The sequence below is a fragment of the Macaca thibetana genome, chromosome 20 (assembly GCF_024542745.1).
Source record: "Macaca thibetana thibetana isolate TM-01 chromosome 20, ASM2454274v1, whole genome shotgun sequence".
In the NCBI taxonomy this organism is placed as follows: domain Eukaryota; kingdom Metazoa; phylum Chordata; class Mammalia; order Primates; family Cercopithecidae; genus Macaca; species Macaca thibetana.
This window is the reverse complement of record NC_065597.1, coordinates 60110775-60129892: the sequence shown is the minus strand read 5'-3', so window position 1 is coordinate 60129892 and position 19118 is coordinate 60110775. Positions and strand designations below refer to the sequence as shown.

General features: G+C 48.7%; 2 protein-coding genes across 2 annotated transcripts in view; one reads left to right on the top strand and one right to left on the bottom strand.

Moving 5' to 3' along the window:
* Positions 1-19118, bottom strand: part of CEP20 (centrosomal protein 20) — a 345441-nt gene that overhangs the window by 162996 nt on the left and 163327 nt on the right. The gene's annotated exons all lie outside the window — the stretch shown is intronic.
* The window catches only part of ABCC1 (ATP binding cassette subfamily C member 1), a 197366-nt gene that overhangs the window by 84059 nt on the left and 94189 nt on the right, over positions 1-19118 (top strand). Inside the window, exons 6-10 of the mRNA XM_050774061.1 lie at positions 2047-2108; positions 5376-5507; positions 13305-13535; positions 14679-14856; positions 16978-17139. Of these exons, the coding sequence (XP_050630018.1) occupies positions 2047-2108; positions 5376-5507; positions 13305-13535; positions 14679-14856; positions 16978-17139 (765 nt within the window). The remainder of the gene's footprint in view (positions 1-2046; positions 2109-5375; positions 5508-13304; positions 13536-14678; positions 14857-16977; positions 17140-19118) is intronic.

Below are 19118 nucleotides of genomic sequence, written 5' to 3'. Positions count from 1 at the left end.
CTAGGCTGGTCTCGAACTCCTGACCTCAAGTAATCTGCCCACCTTGGCCTCCCAAAGTGCTGAGATTACAGGCGTGAGCCACCACACTCAGCCAGGATACAGTATTTTTTAAAAAGCACTCCCAACCTTGAATGGAAAAACCACTTGAGGAGAGTATGCCGCCTTATCTGGCTCTGTAAAGACGTTAGAGCCGCACAAGGCTGGAACTTTGAGTGGAGTCCTTGGCTAAAGCTTTCATTACTGCGTGGTGACCTCTCTTCCCTCTGCTGCTAAATCTTGTGTTTCAGAATTGAGACCCGGATGCATCCATGTTGAAAGCCAGAGTTTGTCATCCCAGGACCTCTGTGTTGGTCCCTTTCCTTGCCTGCGTGTTGTTGACTTGGGGCTCATCTTCATACCTGTGGGAAATAAGTTATTCGATTGCTTGCTGAGAATCTCTCGGTACTTCCCATTGCCCTTAGAATGAAGACCAAAATATGTGGCCTGCAGTGTAGACTGTGCACAGCTTCCAGTGTAGACTGCTGAGGCCCCTTCTTGGTTCCTGGAGTCTGCCATGCTTACTTCTGCCACCCGGCCTTTGCACACACTGCTGTCTGCTGGGAATGCGTTGCCTTTCCTTATTACTTAGTTCTCCTCTACTCACCCTTCAGGTGCCAGCTTGACTGTCTTCCTCGGGGGAGCCTTCTCTGACCTTGGTACACCAGATCAGCCCCCATGCACTTACTTTGTCTCGTTGGTAATACTTCTTTCCCTTCAGGATGCACATCAAGGCCCAGAAGTTGTAGTTTTGCATTTGTTCATGTGATCATTTGAAGCATGTCTCTCTCTGGAGCCTGACTCTTTGGGGCTCACATCCTGACTCCACCACTTTTAGCTGTGGGACCTTGAACGTATCTTTTCGTCTCTGGTCCCCAGTTTTTAGATTTAATTTTATTTTTATTTTGAGATAGTCTTGCTCTGTTGCCAGGCTGGAGTGCAGTGGCACAATCTTGGCTGACTGCAGCCTCCGCCTCCTGGGTTCAAGTGATTCTCCTGCCTCAGCCTCCCAAATAGCTGGGACTACAGGCGCCCACCACCACACCCAGCTAATTTTTGTATTTTTAGGAGAGACGGGGGTTTCACCATGTTGGCTAGGATGGTCTCGATCTCTTGACCTCATGATCTGCCCACCTCGGCCTCCCAAAGTGCTGGGATTACAGGCCCAGTTTCTTTTGACTGCAAAACAGGGGTGATATAATTACTTTCATCTATCTTGTGAGGTGAGGATGAAGATTAAATAAGGTAGTTTGTGTAAAGCACTTAGAACAGAGCCAGCTATTAATAGTAGAGAATCTTGGCAGGTATTACTGATGATTGCTGCAGTAGACCACAAGCTCCATACAGGCAGGGGTCATTTCTGTTTGTTTAGATTTGTATGCAGGGTGCTTGGCACAAGGGTAGTGCTTGGAAAATACTTGTTGGATGAATGAAGGAATGAAGTGGAGATAATAGTAATACCATGTTTATAGAATTCCATGAGGATATAAAATAATGCAATTATATAAGCTCTTGGTAGAGCATCTAGCACAGAGTAGGTGGTCAATAAATATTCAGTGACCAAATGAGTAAAGTGGGGACAGTAGTAACACCCACTCATGAGGTTGCTGTGGGGATACAAGGCAACCCTGTAGTACCTTGTAGAATGCCTAGCACATAGTAGGTGCTCCAGAAAATATTTGTTGAATGAATGAGTGAAGTAGGGATGACGTTAACACCAGCTCCTAGGGTTGTTACGGGGATACAAGATAAGGCAGGTCTGTAGCATGTTGTATTATGGTTGCACACGGTAGACACTCTGTTGATTGAAACTGGAGGAGCTGCCATGAGTTTCTTTTTGCTGGGGATTAGGAGAGGATCCTTTTGGGGTGCAGAATGGTGTGGAGCTGACGCTGGTCCTCTGGAAGGAAGAGTGAGCAGCTGACTACCCCTTGCTAAGCTCTGACCTGGATGAAAAGTTGAATCGTTCCTTTCCCTGTTCCTTCCAAACCTGTGCTTTCTTTCCACTAGAATCCTTGCCCGGAGTCCAGCGCCTCCTTCCTGTCCAGGATCACCTTCTGGTGGATCACAGGGTAAGACTGGGCCCCCCAGACCTCAGGGAGGTGGTGGGGAATGAATGAATGAACGAATGAATGAACATGAACATGCTCAGCTCCCTCCCGACTTCTCCCTCCTTCGCTCTTCAGCACAGTTGTCTTGAATCTGCCTGTGCTGGCCATGTGGTCTCAGAGACACCACCTCTGTCCATCAGTTCCATGAACTTGAATGTGATATACACAGGAGCCGTGAGCAGCTTACACCTCTGCAGAAGGCTTTGCCTGGGACAGCCATACGCTGGACTGCTCTTGCTTTAGCTTCAGATTTGGGTTTTTAAAATATTACGTATAGTTACTCTTAAGATTGTCCCCCTCCTGCCCCCCACTCCTTAGAGAAATAATACTGTCTCACCATGGGAAATGTGGGTTAAAAAACCACATGTGCAGATCAGCAGTAAGGAAACACACAGAGGCAACCAGTTTCACCATTTTAGTATGCCAACTTCTGGTCTTCTTTCTTTTTTTTGGAGACGGAGTCTCGCTCTGTCAATCGCAGCTCACTACAGCCTCCGCCTCCCAGGTTCAAGTGAGTCTCCTGCCTCAGCCTCCCAGGTAGCTGGGATTACAGGTGTGCGCCACCATGCCCTGCTATTTTTTGTATTTTTAGTAGAGACAGAGTTTTGCCTTGTTGGCCAGGTTCTTGAACTCCTGACTTCAGGTGGTCCACCCACATCAGCCTCCCAAAGTGCTGGGATTACAGGTATGAGCCACCATGTCCAGCTGCCTTCTGGTTCTCTTTTTGTACATCTTTTTCTGCCCATTGTTAGCATCTTATTGGGGATTGTTTGAAGGATCTTTTTTTGCCCCTAATATGCATCATCTTTTTTTTTTTTTTTTTTTTTTTTGAGACAGGCTTTTGCTGTGTTGCTAAGGCTGGAGTGCAGTGGCACAATTGTAGCTCACTGCAGCCCCACTCTACTGGGTTTAGGTGATGCTCCTGCCTCAGCCTCCTGAGTAGCTGGAACTACAGGCACGCTCCCCCGTGCCCAGCAGATTTTTGTACTTTCTGTAGAGATGGGATTTCATCATGTTGCCCAGGCTGGTCTCCAACTCCTGAGCTCAAGTGATTCTCCCGCCTCAGCCTCCCAGAATGCTGGAATTACAGGCATGAGCCACCATGCCCGCTCTCATCTTTGTCTTAATGACAAACATCTTTTTAAAAAATTGGATGTTTTAAATAATTACTTGAAATTACTGTTAAGCATCAGTGGGACAGTTGATATAATTTGCACATGACTACAGGACACCAGATGCATGTTAATAACTTTCATTCTTCTTTTGGGAAATTGTGCTCTAGTTAAATAAGAGCATGTCCTGGATTGGAAGGGGATGCCTCCAGTTTTTTTGGGGTAAAGGCATAAGGCATGTAGAACCTATATGTTAACTTTTTTTTTTTTTTTTTTTTTTTAAATGGGACGAGTCTCGCTCTGTCGTCCAGGCTGGAGTGCGGTGGCAGGATCTCAGCTCACTGCAACCTCTGCCTCTTGAGTTCAAGAGATTCTCCAGTCTCAGCCTCCTGAGTAGCTGGGATTACAGGGACCTGCCACCACACCCAGCTAATTTTTGTATTTTTAGTAGAGATAGGGTTTCACTATATTGTCCAGGCTAGTCTCAAACTTCTGACCTTAGGTGATCCACCCACCTCTGCCTCCCAAGATGCTGGGTTTACATGTGCGAGTCACCATGCCAGACCTTTAACTGTTTAAATGGTTCGGAAAAAGGTGGTGTGTTTGCATATGTATGTGTGTGTGTGTGTGTACGTGTCAGTGGATAGAGACAGAGAATGATACTGCCCACATGGCAACATGTTAACAGTGGTGAGTTGAGTGAATTCTTAGTATGATTTGAGTAATTTTTCTGTAAGTTCAAAATCAGAACAAAAGATGAAAGTATTTTACCTTTTATTACAAAAGTGTTTAGTCTGCTGGGCGCGGTGGCTCATGCCTGTAATGTTAGCATTTTCGGAGGCCAAGGTAGGTGGATCACCTGAGGTCAGGAGTTCGAGACTAGCCTGGCCTGCATGGTGAAACCCTGTCTCCACTAACAATACAAAAATTAACCGGGCAGCACATGCCTGTAATCCCAGCTACTTGGGAGAGTGAGGCAGGAGAATTGCTTGAATCCATGCAGTGTGTCGAGATCGTGTCATTGCACTCCAGCCTGCGTGAGTCACATAGAAATATTAATATAATAAAACTCAGTAAGCTCATCACCCAGATTTCATGCTTGCTAATGCTTTGTCATGTCAGCCTTTTAATTTTTTTATTTTTTCCTTCTTTTTTTTTTTTTTTTATGGGGTCTGACTCTGTTGCCCAGGCTGGAGTGCAGTGACACAATCACGGCTCTCTGCAGCCTCCACCTCTTGGCCTTGAGCAATCCTCCCACCTCAGCCTCCTGAGTAGCTGGGACTACAGGTGAGAGGCATTATGACTGGCTAATTTTTTTATTTTTACTTTTTGTAGAGATAGTCTCCCTATGTTGCCCAGGCTGGTCTTGAACTCCTGGGCTCACAAAGTCCTCCCACCTCAGCCTCCCAAAGTGCTAGGATTATAGGCATGAGCTACCATGCCTGGCCCATATCAGCCTTTTTTAATTTAAAATTTTAAAAAGTTGGCGGGGCACGGTGGCTCATGCCTGTAATCCCAAGACTTTGGGAGGCCAAGGTGGGAGGATTGCTTGAGCCCAGGGGTTCAAGACCAGCTTGGACAACATAGGGAGACTCTGTCTCCACAAAAACAAAAAATAAAAAAAATTAGCTAGTCACAACGGCTTGCACCCAAAGTCCCAGCCACTCGGGAGGTTGAGGTGGGAGGATTGCTCTAGACCAGGAGCTGGAGGCTGCAGGGAGTCGCACCACTGTACTCCATCCTGGGTGACACAGTGAGACCCTGTCTCCAAATAAGTAAATGAATGAATGAATAATAACAAATAAATTAGAGCCATCCTGATATTTCTCCCCTAAATCATCTTTTTTTCCCCAAGTCTTTTGTATGCACCACTAAAAAAAAAAAAAAAAAAAAAAAAAAAGAGTCATTTTTCCTGCATGACCCAACAGAATGAGCTGTAATTACCTTGTAATATGCAGAAATGTCCATCCACATTCTGACTTTCCCAGATGCGTGGCTGCCGTCATTTGCAATGGGCAGTTGTGCTGCATCAGCAGGCGTGTGGAGTGAGCGAGCCCCGTCCTCCTCCTTCTCTCATTGACTCTCATTGCCTAACCTCCTTGCGTCTTGGCCCCAGGTTGATTGTCCGGGGCTACCGCCAGCCCCTGGAGGGCAGTGACCTCTGGTCCTTAAACAAGGAGGACACGTCGGAACAAGTCGTGCCTGTTTTGGTAAAGAACTGGAAGAAGGAATGCGCCAAGACTAGGAAGTAAGTGTGAGTTTCCTTGGCCTCCAGGATGCCCCGGTCACCTCCTTTCCGCTACTATGGCCTGAATCCAGGGTGGGGCCCTGGCAATGCTGCCTGTTACTAGCTTTGTGGTTCTGGGCAAGATGCCTCACTTCTCTTCCTGGCCTCAGTTTACTTTTCTGCCAAATGGGGTAGAATCTAACATGTCATTAAGGCAACTGGGTAGAGAAAAGAAGAAAGAAGCCAGGCGCGGTGGCTCTTATGTCTGTAGTCGCAGCACTTTGGGAGACCGTGGCAGGTGGATCACTTGGTTGGGAGTTTGAGACCAGCCTGACCAACCTGGTGAAACCCCATCTCTACTAAAAGTACAAAAATTAGCAGGGTGTGGTGGCGTGCGCCTGTAATCCCAGCTGCACAGGAGGCTGAGGCAGGAGAATCACTTGAACCCAGGAGGCGGAGGTTGCAGTGAGTTGAGATTGCGCCCCTGCATTCTAGCCTGGGAGACAGTGAGAGTCCGTCTCAAAAAAAAAAAAAAACAGAAAAGAAAAGAAAGAAAGAAGAATGCTGTCCAAGCAGGCAGTTGATGCTGTTTGCCATGACCTGTGACTATTCCTCCTTGAGTCGGTCTCACCTTTTTTTGTCTCTTAGCATCTGGCATCCTGCATGTTCTTGCTGCTTGAATGTTCTGTCCAACATGCCCAGCTAACCATGTACGTCTCTTTAGCCAAAGAAGCCCCATTTGAGGGTGATTTTGGCTGTACTGGATTTTATACTCTACCCCCTATGTAAGGCATGCCCCACTGCGCCTCCTCTGTCATTCTTTCGGGAATCAGGCCAGGGCCACTGCTGCACATACCTTAACTTACCAGATTTGAGACGCCATTAGTTGCATGATGCATTGTTATTCTATGTAACAGTAAGAAAGAAAAGCAGCTGCACATTAAACAAGGACGTAAGACGTGTCCTGAGCCCGGATGAGCTGGAACATGAAATTGCAGGTGACGTGGGGCCAGTGGGTTGTTGCTCTGGGGCCAGTAGAACAGCTGTTTTTGTTCCTGTTGCCTGTTCCGGGGTAAGTTTACTACGATAAGCCATGAGGGGGCCAGTCTGGTGCACTGAATTCCCCATAGACCCATTGGCCTTACAGGGAAAAACCCCAGACCCGGGTTCAGTTCCTCATTCTGTTCCGGGGACGCCCAGGATACAGCCCTTTAGTCAGACCCAAATGGTGGGTGGGAATCTGGGACATCCATGGTGCCAGCCACTAGGATATCAGCAGAGGACCTCATGACTCTGGTGGGAGGCTGTTTGGGTGGTCCAGGTGATGGGAGAAATTGTCTCGTGGGAGGCAGATAGAGCTTGGGCCTCTGTGGCTGAGCATTGTAAGGAAATGGCCCATGTCTATGACCCAGTTGAAGGTCTTTGGCAGGTGGAGGTGGCATCCCTGTTTATTACAGTTCTTCATGGAGACAGAACTAGTAGGACTGATGGATGGATGGACAGATAGATGATAGATAGATGATAGATGATGATTGATAGATGATAGGTAGATGATAGATGGATAGTTGGTGGATGTGTACATGATAGGTGGATGGATAGATGATAGATAGATGGATGATAGGTGGATGATTGATCGATGATGGATGGATGGATGGATGGATGGATCAAGGGTGAGGGGGGATCTACTAGGGAAACTGAATCTTGTGATTATGGAGGCTGAGAAGTCCCACACTAGGTCATCTGCAAGTTGGAGAACCCAGGAAGCTGGTAGCATGGCTCAGGCCAAGTCTGAAGGTCTCAGACGCAGGGAAGTTGATGATGGAATTCTCAGTCCATGATCAAAGGCCTGAGAACCTGGAGTCCCTGGGGTAAGTCCCAGAGTCCAGAGGCCAGACATCGTGGAGTTGCGATGCCCAAGGGCGGGAGAGGATGACATCCCGGCTGCAGAAGAGAGAGCGCCTGTATTTGCCATTACTCTGACTTTTTGTTGTGCCTGGACCCTCTGCTGATTGGGTGGTGCCACCCACATGGGGCGAGGATGGATCCTCCTTAGTCAGCCCACTGATTCAAATGCCAGTCTCCTCTAGAAACACCCTCACAGACAAACACCCAGAAATAACACTTTACCAGTCATCTGGGTAGCCCTTAACCCAGTCAACTTGACCCCTAACATCACCCATCACATCTGGATCCTTTCGGCCTCACCTGCAGCATCCCCCGCGCTAAGCAGGCCACATTTGTAGCGTGGGCTTCACCATTCCTCGTCATCCATGCCTCTGCTGATCCCCTGGCTCGGCTTCCTCTCATGGAAGAAGGATGCCCACCTTTGTGTCCCCGGGAGCTTGCCAGGAGAGCACGTTGCTGGAGACACCGTGGGAGAGGCCAATATCATAGCCTCTGGAGGAGGATGGAGTTTGAATCAAGAAGTTCCTCCACTGGCCTGGCCCTTAATCCATTGAGCAGATGAAACTGACTGCTGCTTTTGTGCTTAGTGATGTTTAGTCCCTGAGGGTTCAGAGAGTGGAACACAAGAGACACACTAGTTGGGTGCCATCAACGTTCTATATGGGAGATAGGACGTTGGTTGTGAAACATGCGTTGACAAGATCTTTGGAGAGTGATAGTGCTGGGGTGAGATAAAAACGAGGAAGTGAGGGTGAGAGTAACCGAGGAAGCTTTTTGTTGTTGTTGTTTGTTTGTTTTGGAGATGGAGTCTCTCTCTGTTACCCAGGCTGGAGTGCAGTAGTGTGATCATGGCTTACTGTAACCTCTGCCTCTCGAGTTCAAGTAATTCTCCTGTCCCGGCCTCCCAAAGTGCTGGGATTACAGGTGCATGCCACCATGCCTGACTAGTTTTTGTGTTTTTGGTAGAGATGGGGTTTCACCATGTTGGCCAGGCTGGTCTCGAACTTCTGACCTCGAGTGATCCTCCTGACTTGGCCTCCCAAAGTGCTGGGATTATAGGCATGAAGCTACCGTGCCCGGCTGAGGGAGCTATTTTAGATACAGTGGTCAGAGTTCTACCCAGTGCGGCCATGACTCTTCGTGAGCATGTGCCTGTCCCTCCCTAAGTCTATCTCTGCCTCTTTCCGAGCATCTGGCATCCTGAGTGTTACTGCTTTTTGCAGTGTTTTTGTTCAACATGCCCAGCTGACCATGTATGTCTGTTTTGAGAAGGTCACATTTGAGCAGAGACTTCATCGGAGGGAGTGAGCCTTGTGTGTCTCTGCGGAAGGAAGGGCCTTCCAGGTAGAAGGAACAGCGAGTGCAAAGGGTCTGAGGACGCTCGTGGTGCAGCAGGGGGCTCGTGTGGCTTGAGTAAAGTGAGTGAGGAGGAGAAAGGGGGGAAATCAAGCAGGAGAAGGATTTGCAGGGGTCTCCTCTGAGAGTCGGGGTGGGATTCCAGGTGCAGTGAGAACACGGGCAGGTTTTCTGCAGGGCAGTGCGGTGACGTGAGTTCTGTTGTATGTCTGTATGTATGTATGTATTTATTTATTTTAGAGACAGGGTCTTGCTCTGTTGCCCAGGCTTGATTGTAGTGGCATGATCACAGCTCATTGCAGCCTGGAAATTCTGGGCTCAAACAATCCTCACACCTCATCCTTCAGAGTAGCTGGGATTACAGGTGCACACCACCATGCCTGGCTAATTAATTAATTTATGCTTTGTATTTTATTTATTTTTTTGAGACGGAGTTTTGCTCTTGTTGCCCAGGCTGGAGTGCAATGGTGCGATCTTGGCTCACTACAACCTCCGCCTCCCTGGTTCAAGTGATTCTCCTGCCTCAGCCTCCCAAGTAGCTGGGATTACAGGCATGTACCACCACGCCTGGCTAATTTTGTATTTTTAGTAGAGATGGGGTTTCTCCATGTTGATCAGGCTGGTCTCAAACTCCCGACCTCAGGTGATCCACCTGCCTCGGCCTCCCAAAGTGCTGGGATTACAGGTGTGAGCCACTGCGCCCGGCCTTTTAAAATTTTTTTTATAGAGACAGGTCTTACTATGTTGCTCAGGCTGGTCTCCAACTCCTGGCTTTAAGCAGTCCTCCTGCCTCAGCCTCCCAAGTAGGTGGGATTATAGGTGTGAGCCACCACACCCAGCTGAGTTCTGGTTTATGACTACCCAAGCCGCCCTGAGGAAAGTGGATATTAGGGACAAGAATGAAAGCAGGGAGACCAGGATGGGGACCTCAAGGGCTGTCCATGAAGTCCCTTCATGCCTCACTGGGAGCCTCTGTTTATTTATTTTTTGAGACAGGGAGTCACTCTTTCGTCCATGCTGGAGTACAGTGGCGCGATCTCGGCTCACTGCAACCTACATCTCCTAGGCTGGAGTGATCCTCCCACCTCAGCCTCCCAAGTAGCTGGGACTACAGGCATGCGTCACCACACCTGGCTATTTTTTTTTTTTTTTTGTAGAGATGATGTCTCGCCATGTTGCCCAGGCTGTGCTCAAGCAGTCCGCCTACCTTGGCCTCCCAAAGTGCTGGGATTATAGGCGGGAGCCACTGTGCCTGACCGGAGCCTCCATTTTTTACCCAGAGCATTTTCTGAGAATTCAGTGAGATATATGTCATGATAAGCTGTGCACTAGTCCTGAGTAAATGCTGGGCAGGTTTTAGTTGTACAAGTTGTGTTTATTCATCTGTACGCTTCCATCTTGCCGGGGAGAATGTGGTGAGAACTGGGTCTTTGGGCTTGGAAGCGGGCCACCTGAGAGGGGTCTGCCTCTGTGAGTACCTTGGTGTTTAGGGATGCTCAGCATGGGGCCAGGAGGTCATTTCCTTGGGACACTGGTAGACGGATTGCTTGCTTTATTCCCAGAGGCGTAAGCCAGATCTGGCACCTGTAACCCCTGTGAACCTGGAGAGAGTGACAAGGAAAACCCTGTCCTAGGCTGGAATTTCCTGGTGTGGCCCCTTACACCCAGATCCCTTTAGTTAACCAGAGAAAGGAATGCAGCCTGTGCAACTCGGGGCTGCTGGGTGTCCTAGGCTCGGGGATCAGGTGAGGGACGCCTGGGCTGAGGGGTCTGTGTGACTTTCTGGATCCCTTTACCACCTCTCTCCACCCCTGAGTGACTCCCTCTCAAAAGTCCGGTACGGCTGGGCATCGTGGCTCATGCCTATAATCGCAGCGCTTTGGGAGGCTGAGGCAGGAAGATCACCTGAGTTCATGAGTTCGAGACTGGCCTGGCCAACATGGTGAATCCCTGTCTCTACTAAAAATACAAAAATTAGCCAGGTGTGGTGGCGTTTGCCAGCTACTGGGGGGCTGAGGCACAAGAATTGCTTGAACCCGGAAAGTGGAGGTTGCAATGAGCCAAGATTGCACCACTGGACTGCAGCCTGGGTGGCAGAATGAGACTCCATCTCAAAAAAAAAAAAAAAAAAAAAAAAAGGCAGGTGTGAGTGATCTCCCTGCTCTACCTTTGGGTTTAAAAACCCAGTACTGCGTTGGTTTGTGTGTAGTGGTTTTATGTTCTCTTTTGTGCATGGCCACTCAGAGCTAAGGGCCATTTTGGACTATGGTTTCTGCTGGCATGAATGTGAAATGTTTCTGTGACTCTGGAAGAGTTTGGCAGTTTTTTTTTTTTAAGTTAGACATAGTGACCATACCGCCAGTCACTCACTTCCCAGGCATCCACCCAAGAGAGCTGAGAACGTATGTTCATAAAAGACGGGTACAGGAACGTTCTTAGCTACTTTGTGATAACCCAAACTGGAGGTAAGCCAGACAAATATTAGCAAGTGAACACACAGATGTACTAGTTATGTGCATCTGCATGACTGAATACTAACTGATGTACAAGAATGAACTATTGGCCGGGCACAGTGGCTCATGTCCATAATCTCAGTACTTTGGGAGGCCGAGGCAAGCGGATCACTTGAGGTGAGGAGTTAGAGACCAGCTTGACTAACATGGTGAAACCCCGTCTCTACTAAAAATATGAAAATGAGCCGGGTGTGGTGGTGCACGCCTATAATCCCAGCTACCCGGGAGGCTGAGGCAGGAGAATTGCTTGAACCCGGGAGGCAGAGGTTGCAGTGAGTGGAGATCGCACCATTGCACTCCAGCCTGTGTGATAGAGCAAGACTCCATCTCAAAAAAAAAAAAAAAAAAAAAAATCCCTGTAAGATAAAGACTAGTTTTTTGGTGACAGCTTTATTGAGATATTCAAATACCACACGATTCATGTATGCAGAACATACAATTTATTGATTTTTAGTGTGTTCACAGAGTTGTGCAGTCATCATCACAGTCAATTTTATTTACTTGCTTTTTAAGACAGAATCTTGCTCTGGTGCTGAGGCTGGAGTGCAATGGCGCGACCTCAGCTCATTGCAACCTCCTCCCCCTCCTGGGTTCAAGCGATTCTTCTTCCTAGCCTCCTAAGTAGCTGGGATTACAAACACCCACCACCATGCCCGGCTTATGTTTTGTATTTTTAGTAGAGATGAGGTTTTGCCATGTTGGTCAGGCTGTTCTCATACTCTTGACCTCAAGTGATCCACCCCCCTCATCCTCTCAAAGTGCTGGGATTACAGGCATGAACCACTGCACCTAGTGAAAAAAAATTTTTTTTAAGAAACAGGGTCTTGCTGTGTTGCCCTGGCTGGTCTCTTTCTCTCTCTCTCTCTCTCTTTTTTTTTTTTTTTGCATTGAACTGTATATCTATATATGCCTGTCACTTTGCCTGTCTTGATTATTGTTCTTTTTTTTTTTTTTGAGATGGAGTCTCACTCTTTTTGCCCAGGCTGAAATGCAGTGGTGCAGTCTCAGCTCACCACAGCCTCTGCCTCCTGGGTTCAAGCGATTCTCCTGCCTCAGCCTCCCAAGTAGCTGGGATTACAGGTATGCGCCACCATGCCTGGCTAATTTTGTATTTTTAGTAGAGACAGGATTTCTCCATGTTGGTCAGGCTGGTCTTGAACTCCTGACCTTAGGTGATCCGCCCACCTCGGCCTCCCAAAGTGCTGGGATTATAGGCGTAAGCCACTGTGCCTGGCCTATTGTTGTTCTTTGTTTTTGAGACAATGGTGCGATCTGGGCTCACAGCAACCTCCACCTCCCAGGTTCAAGTAATTCTCCTGCCTCAGCCTCCCAAGTAGCTGGGATTACAGGCACCTGCCACCACGCCCAGCTAATTTTTGTACTTTTAGTAGAGATGGGGTTTCACTATGTTGGTCAGGCTGGTCTCAAACTCCCGACCCCAAGTGATCCACCCGCCTTGTCCTCCCAAAGTGCTGGGATGACAGGTGTGAACCACCATGCCTGGCCATGATTGTTGTTTTGTATTGTTTTGAAATCAGGAACTGTGAATTCTCCAACTTGGTTCTTATTTTTCATGATCGTTTTGACTGTTGTGGATCCTTGAGTTTCCATGTGAATTTTAGAGTTAGCTCATTAATTTCTACCTGGAAGCCAGCTGGGGTTTTGATAGGCATTACCTTGACTCTAGATCAGTTTGGAGCCATCAGTTTTCTCAGTCTTTCACTTACTCAACTCGTTTAATCTTACCTACCTTGGAGGGAGGTCCTGCTTTTATCCTCATTTCACAGAGGAGGAAACTGAGGCCCAGAGAGTTTTAAGGACCTTGCCTGAAGCCACGCAGCTGGCCAGTGGCCAAGCCAGACCTTGAGCCGGTGGCTCTGGAGTCCGTGTTTGTAACCACTGTGCTGAGCTGCCCCTCTCCCTGGGCTTGTCGTCTTTGACTCTGCCTTCCCTGAAGGGTGACTTTCCCTGGCCATGTCCCTCCGGTGCGGGGGGGCTGCATCACTGGCAGACACCACAACGGCTTCACCTCCTTGTGTTCCAGGCAGCCAGTGAAGGTCGTGTACTCCTCCAAGGATCCTGCCCAGCCGAAAGACAGTTCCAAGGTGGATGCGAATGAGGAGGTGGAGGCTTTGATTGTCAAGTCCCCACAGAAGGAGTGGAACCCCTCCCTGTTTAAGGTGTTATACAAGACCTTTGGGCCCTACTTCCTCATGAGCTTCTTCTTTAAGGCCATCCACGATCTGATGATGTTTTCCGGGCCGGAGATCTTAAAGTAAGACCCTTTTCCTCCCAGGTGGGCTCTGTTTTCCCTCCTTGGGTTTGGTCTTTCATTTGCATCAGTCATAACCCCAGGGTCATGCTGTGTCCTGAAGTGGGTTCCTAGCCAGATGTCTCCATTTTACCTTAGCTTTTTTGAAAAAAATAGAGACAGGGTCTTGCTTTTTAATGTTGGTCAGGCTGGTCTCGAGCTCCTGACTTCAAGCAATCCTCCTGCCTCAGCCTCCCAAAGTGCTGGGATTGCAGATGTGAGCCACGGTCACTGCCTAGCTTTGCTTTACGCTTTACTTAATTACCATATTAGTGAAGACCACTTTGTTTGCAAGTAACAGAAACTCACTAGGCTCCCCTGAAACCCAAATGGGGAGGATATGGCATTGTCTTGGGAAACCAAGAGCAAGGAAATGCCAGCAGATCTCATGAAAAAATGCAACCAGGGTTGGGCGCAGTGGCTCATGCCTGTAATCCCAGCACTTTGGGAGGCTGAGGCGGGCAGATCACCTGAGGTCAGGAGGTCAAGACCAGCCTGGCCAACATGGCAAAACCGTCTGCTAAAAATACAAAAATTAGCTGGGCGTGGTGGCACACACCTGTAATCCCAGCTACTCGGAAGGCTGAGGCATAAGAATTGCTTGAACCCAGGAGGCAGAGGCTGCAGCGAGCCAAGATCGCTTCACTGAACTCCAGCCTTGGCGACAGAGGGAGACTTTGTCTCCAAAAAAAAGAAAAAAAAAAAAAAAAACAAAACTCAGGAACCGGGGAGTCCGAAAGGAGGTTGCCTGTCTCCTCCCTGGCACTGTGCTGCTCTGTGACTTAGGGGCTGCACATTCATTCTCTTTCCCTCCCTACCTCTTTCCCTGGTGTTCTCTGTGCAATTCCTTTGGGTGACTTGCTGGTGATGAGAGAGAGCTAGAGTATTTAGTACACAACCCCAAGACAGAGGCCTCTGTTATGAGCAGTTTGGGCCACCTGCACAGCCAGATCACCGCTGTGGACTTGTTTTTCCATCTGTGAAACTGAAGTGATAGTGTCTAGCCTGTCTGGCTCAGGAGAAAGTTGGAATGCCCAACACTGAAGCCCTTTTCCCTGCCCCCACATGTCACAAGTCATTCCAGGCCCTCTCTTTGCTCCTTTGCAGGTTGCTCATCAACTTCGTGAATGACACAAAGGCCCCAGACTGGCAGGGCTACTTCTACACCGCGCTGCTGTTCGTCGCTGCCTGCCTGCAGACCCTGGTGCTGCACCAGTACTTCCACATCTGCTTCGTCAGCGGCATGAGGATCAAGACCGCCGTCATTGGGGCTGTCTATCGGAAGGTAGGGGGCGCTGTGCCGTTGGCATGTGGCCCGACTTTGACATCCCCTCCTGCAGCCCTGGGTTACTCTGGGACCAGCGTGGGGATTTCCAGCCCAGCTTCCGGAGCAGTAGGATGAGGGTAACTTCCGTGGCCTTAGGTGGCATGGACACTGGGCATCAGGCATTGTACGTTAGCAAAGCTGATTTCAAGGGTTGGCGTGTAGATGTCCTTGTGTATCAGCTCTGGGTAATTGAGTTTCTTAGATGGATTGGTGGCCCTCCGTGTGGTGAAATCCAATTTGGATCCTCGTTCTGCTGTTAACATTCTGTGTTTCAGTTTACTGTCACTCTTGTTTTTCTTTTTTTTTGAGAGTGAGTCTCACTCTGTCCCCCAGACTAGAGTGCAGTGGCATGATATTGGCTCACTGCAACTTCCACCTCCTGAGTTCAAGCAGTTCTTCTGCCTCAGCCTCCTAAGTAGCTGAGACTACAGGTGCCTGCCACCATAACCTGCTAATTTTTGTATTTTTAATAGAAACAGGGTTTTGCCACGTTGGCCGGGCTGATCTTGAACCGCTGACCTCAGGTGATCCACCTGCCTCAGCCTCCCAAAGTGCTGGGATTACAGGCATAAGCCACTGCACCCAGCCTGTTATCACTCTTAATTTGAACTGAGCAGGTGGCACATTCCTTGCATGATAAGAGTATGTAGCAGGCATTTGTGTACATCCAGTTTCAAAGGAACCAAATTATCTTCTTGATCCCTATACATTTTTTTTTTTTTTTTGTCTCGAGGTCAAGGAAACTGCTTGGCCCATAGGTTAGGAAGAGGCAGTCTCGCAGGTACTTGATGAAGGGTGATTCTCAAGCCTGTCTGTGAATTAGACTCACCTGGGGAGCTTAAACTGCTACAGGCCAGGCACTGTGACTCATGCCTGTAATCCCAGCAGTTTGGGAGACCAAGATGGGAGAATCACTGGAGGCTGGAAGTTCAATACCAGCCTGGTCAATATAACAAGACCCCACTCTGCAGAAAATAAAAAAAATTAGCCAGGTATGGTGGTGTGCACCTGTAGTCCCAGCTACTCACGAGGTTGAGTTAAAAGAATCGCCTGAGCCCAGGAGTTGGAGGCTGCAGTGAATCCTGATGGTAGCCCTCCATTCCATCCTGTGTGACAGAATGAGACCCTGTCTCGAAAAAACTTCCCGACACCTAGGTTGTACCAGACCAGTGAAATTGAGATTGCTGAGGTTGCAGCCAGGTGTCAGTGTTTTTATTTTTTATTTATTTTTATTTATTGAGACGGGGTCTCGCTCTGTCACCCAGGCTGGAGCGTAGTGGCACGATCTTGACTCACTGCAGCCTCCACCTCCTGGGCTCAAGCAATCCTGCCAACTCAGTCCCCCATGTAGCTGGGACCAGAGGCGTGCATCACCACACCTGCTAATGTCTTAGTGTTTTTAAAACTCACCAGACGATAGTGTACAACCATGTTTGAGGGCCAGGGAGATTTGCACCCCAGCCTCCAGGGCATGTTTGGCAATATCTGGGGGCATTTTTGGTTGTTCCAACTGGGGGTGAGGGCATGTAGTGAGTGGAGGCCAGGGATGCTGGTAAACCTCCTACAGTGTACAAGATAGACAGACCCCCAAAGAATTATCCAACCCCAGATGTCAAGAATGCCAAGACTTAGAGACCCTGGCCCAGACCCTCGGTCCTTCAGTGGGTTCTGGGACCAGCAGCATTGGCGCAGCATGGAAACATAGTAGAAATGAAGAATCCCAGGCCACATCCCAGACCTGCAGGATCTGAAACAACTCCCCCCACCCCCTACCACTCCCCCCAAAAAAACCCGGCTGCATGTGTGCACATTAAAGCATGTGAAGACCTGGTTTCGAGGACGCCTAAGGTCCCTTGCCAGTTGATGAGTTCGAGGTTGGGAGGCAGCACCATGGATAAGAATGTGGGCTTTGAGATGACAGAGGCATCCTGGGCAGACAGATAGGTCAGGAGGGGAGGAGCAGAGATCTATGCGGCATTTCCGCCCCTGAAAGTCTCCTTCCTCTCCGTGGGCCTGGAGGGAGAGTCAGGCCTCTTCACCCGCCGCACTCACCCACCTTCCCTCTCCTTTGTCCCACAGGCCCTGGTGATCACCAATGCAGCCAGAAAATCCTCCACGGTCGGGGAGATCGTCAACCTCATGTCTGTGGACGCCCAGAGGTTCATGGACTTGGCCACATACATTAACATGATCTGGTCAGCCCCCCTGCAAGTCATCCTTGCTCTCTACCTCCTGTGGCGGGTGTGTGTTTGACGCCGTTCCCCTTTGCATGCAGGGAGGGACTCGTACGTGTGGGCAGCGGGCTGAGGGAGTGGGTGTTGGTGGTAATGGCATGTATAGCTCCCTGGCAGTTCCGGCTGTCGTTCATATCTTATTTTCCAGCCTGTTAACCAATTCCTCGGTATTTTGTTCCTTTCCTGAATTGTCAGATTGATGTTCTCCTTGGTGGCCTGGCGTTTTCATTTTCTCTTTCCTTGACAGTGTCAGTAATTAACTCCCCTACAATGGACACATGTTTCTCCCATTGAATCCTCCCAAACGCTGACCAGACTCATTTATTCACTGGTCCCTAATTATGGTGGTCAAAATTCTCTCAATTGCAAGGGATAGACATCTATCTTAAAGTAGCCTAAGTAAATAAAGGGAACTTTGGGGCTGCATGTATCTCAGAAATCTGGGGACTAGCTTCAGGTGTGGATTGATCCAGGAGATCAGGCAATGTTGTCTACTCAGTTTCACTCACTCACTCATCATTTCCTAGCCCTCTTGTCCTCTGAGTTGACATCATTCTCAGTGGTACTTCCCCACATGGCTCCATAGCTTTGGGCTGATAACATCCTGACAGATAAAGGGGCCAGAGAAAAGACAAGGCAGCATTTCTCTGCACAGCCAGAGTCAGTCTCAGAGAGCACTCTGATTGGCCTGGCTTGGTCCTGTTCACACCCCTGAACCACATCACTGTAGCCCAGGAGGCAGAGTTCACTGATTGGCCAGCCTGGGTCACATGTCCTCTCCCATGGCAGAAGAGATGTGATTGACGACAGCCCTTCCATGTGAGGAGGGAGTGTTGCCAAAATAAAATGATGATGAGCAAAGAGGCTCATAGCACAACACATGCCTTGTGCTTTGCCACTTCTGGGTCTTTGTCACCTGCCTTTCCTTCCTTCCTAATTGATTTAAGCCTGCTCATCCCCCCCAGGCTGTAGCAGACACTACTTGCATTGATTTCCCCTCCCCTCTTAATTAGATGGACTTTCTCGTTTTTTTAGATTTTGAATCCCAGTAACTTTAGTATAGGAACTCATCTAATAATACTTTCTGGAGTAGTTTTTTTTTTTTTTTTGAAATGGAGTCACGCTCTGTTGTCTGGGCTGGAGTGCAGTGTGCCATCTCGGTTCACTGCAACCCCTGCCACCCAGGTTCAAGCAGTTCTCCTGCCTCAGTTTCCCGAGTAGCTGGGACTACAGGCCTACACCACCAAGCCCACTAATTTTTCTTTTTTTTTTGTATTTTTAGTAGAGACGGAGTTTCACCATGTTGGCGAGGCTGATCTTGAACTCCTGGCCTCAGCTGATCTACCCTCTGTGGTCTCCCCAAGTGTTGGAATTACAGGCGTGTCGTGCCCGGTCCACTTTCTGAAATAGTTGTTTTTTTTTTTTTTTTTTTTTTTTTCATGCTCAGTGTACTGCCTCCTCTTTGACGGGTAACATGTTAGCTACTTGCAGACACACAGCAGCTGACTTTTGTGTCTTCGTGGGTACAACCCCAGCAGGGCCTGGTGCATAATGGGCACAGCTCAAATTATTACCTGTTATTGAAAGAGAAGGGCTGAACGAAATGGCTCATGCCTGTGATCTGAACACTTTGGGAGGCCGAGGTGGGTGGATCATCTGAGGCCAGGAGACCAGCCTGGCCAACATGGCAAAACCCTGTCTCTACTAAAAATATAAACATTAGCTGGGCATGGTGGTATATGCCTGTAATCTCAGCTACTTGGGTGGCCGAGGCAGGAGAATGGCCTGAATCCGGGAGGCAGAGGTTGCATTGAGCTGAGATTGCGCCACTACACTCCAGCTTGGGCAACAGAGTGAGAATCTGTCTCAAAAAAAAAGAAAGAGAGAAAAAGGAAGAGGAAAAAATTACTGGTTTATTTGTCTGTAGTTTGCTTTTTTTGTACATCTGTAGAGCAGAAGGTGGGTAAAGTGTTTCTAATAATACAA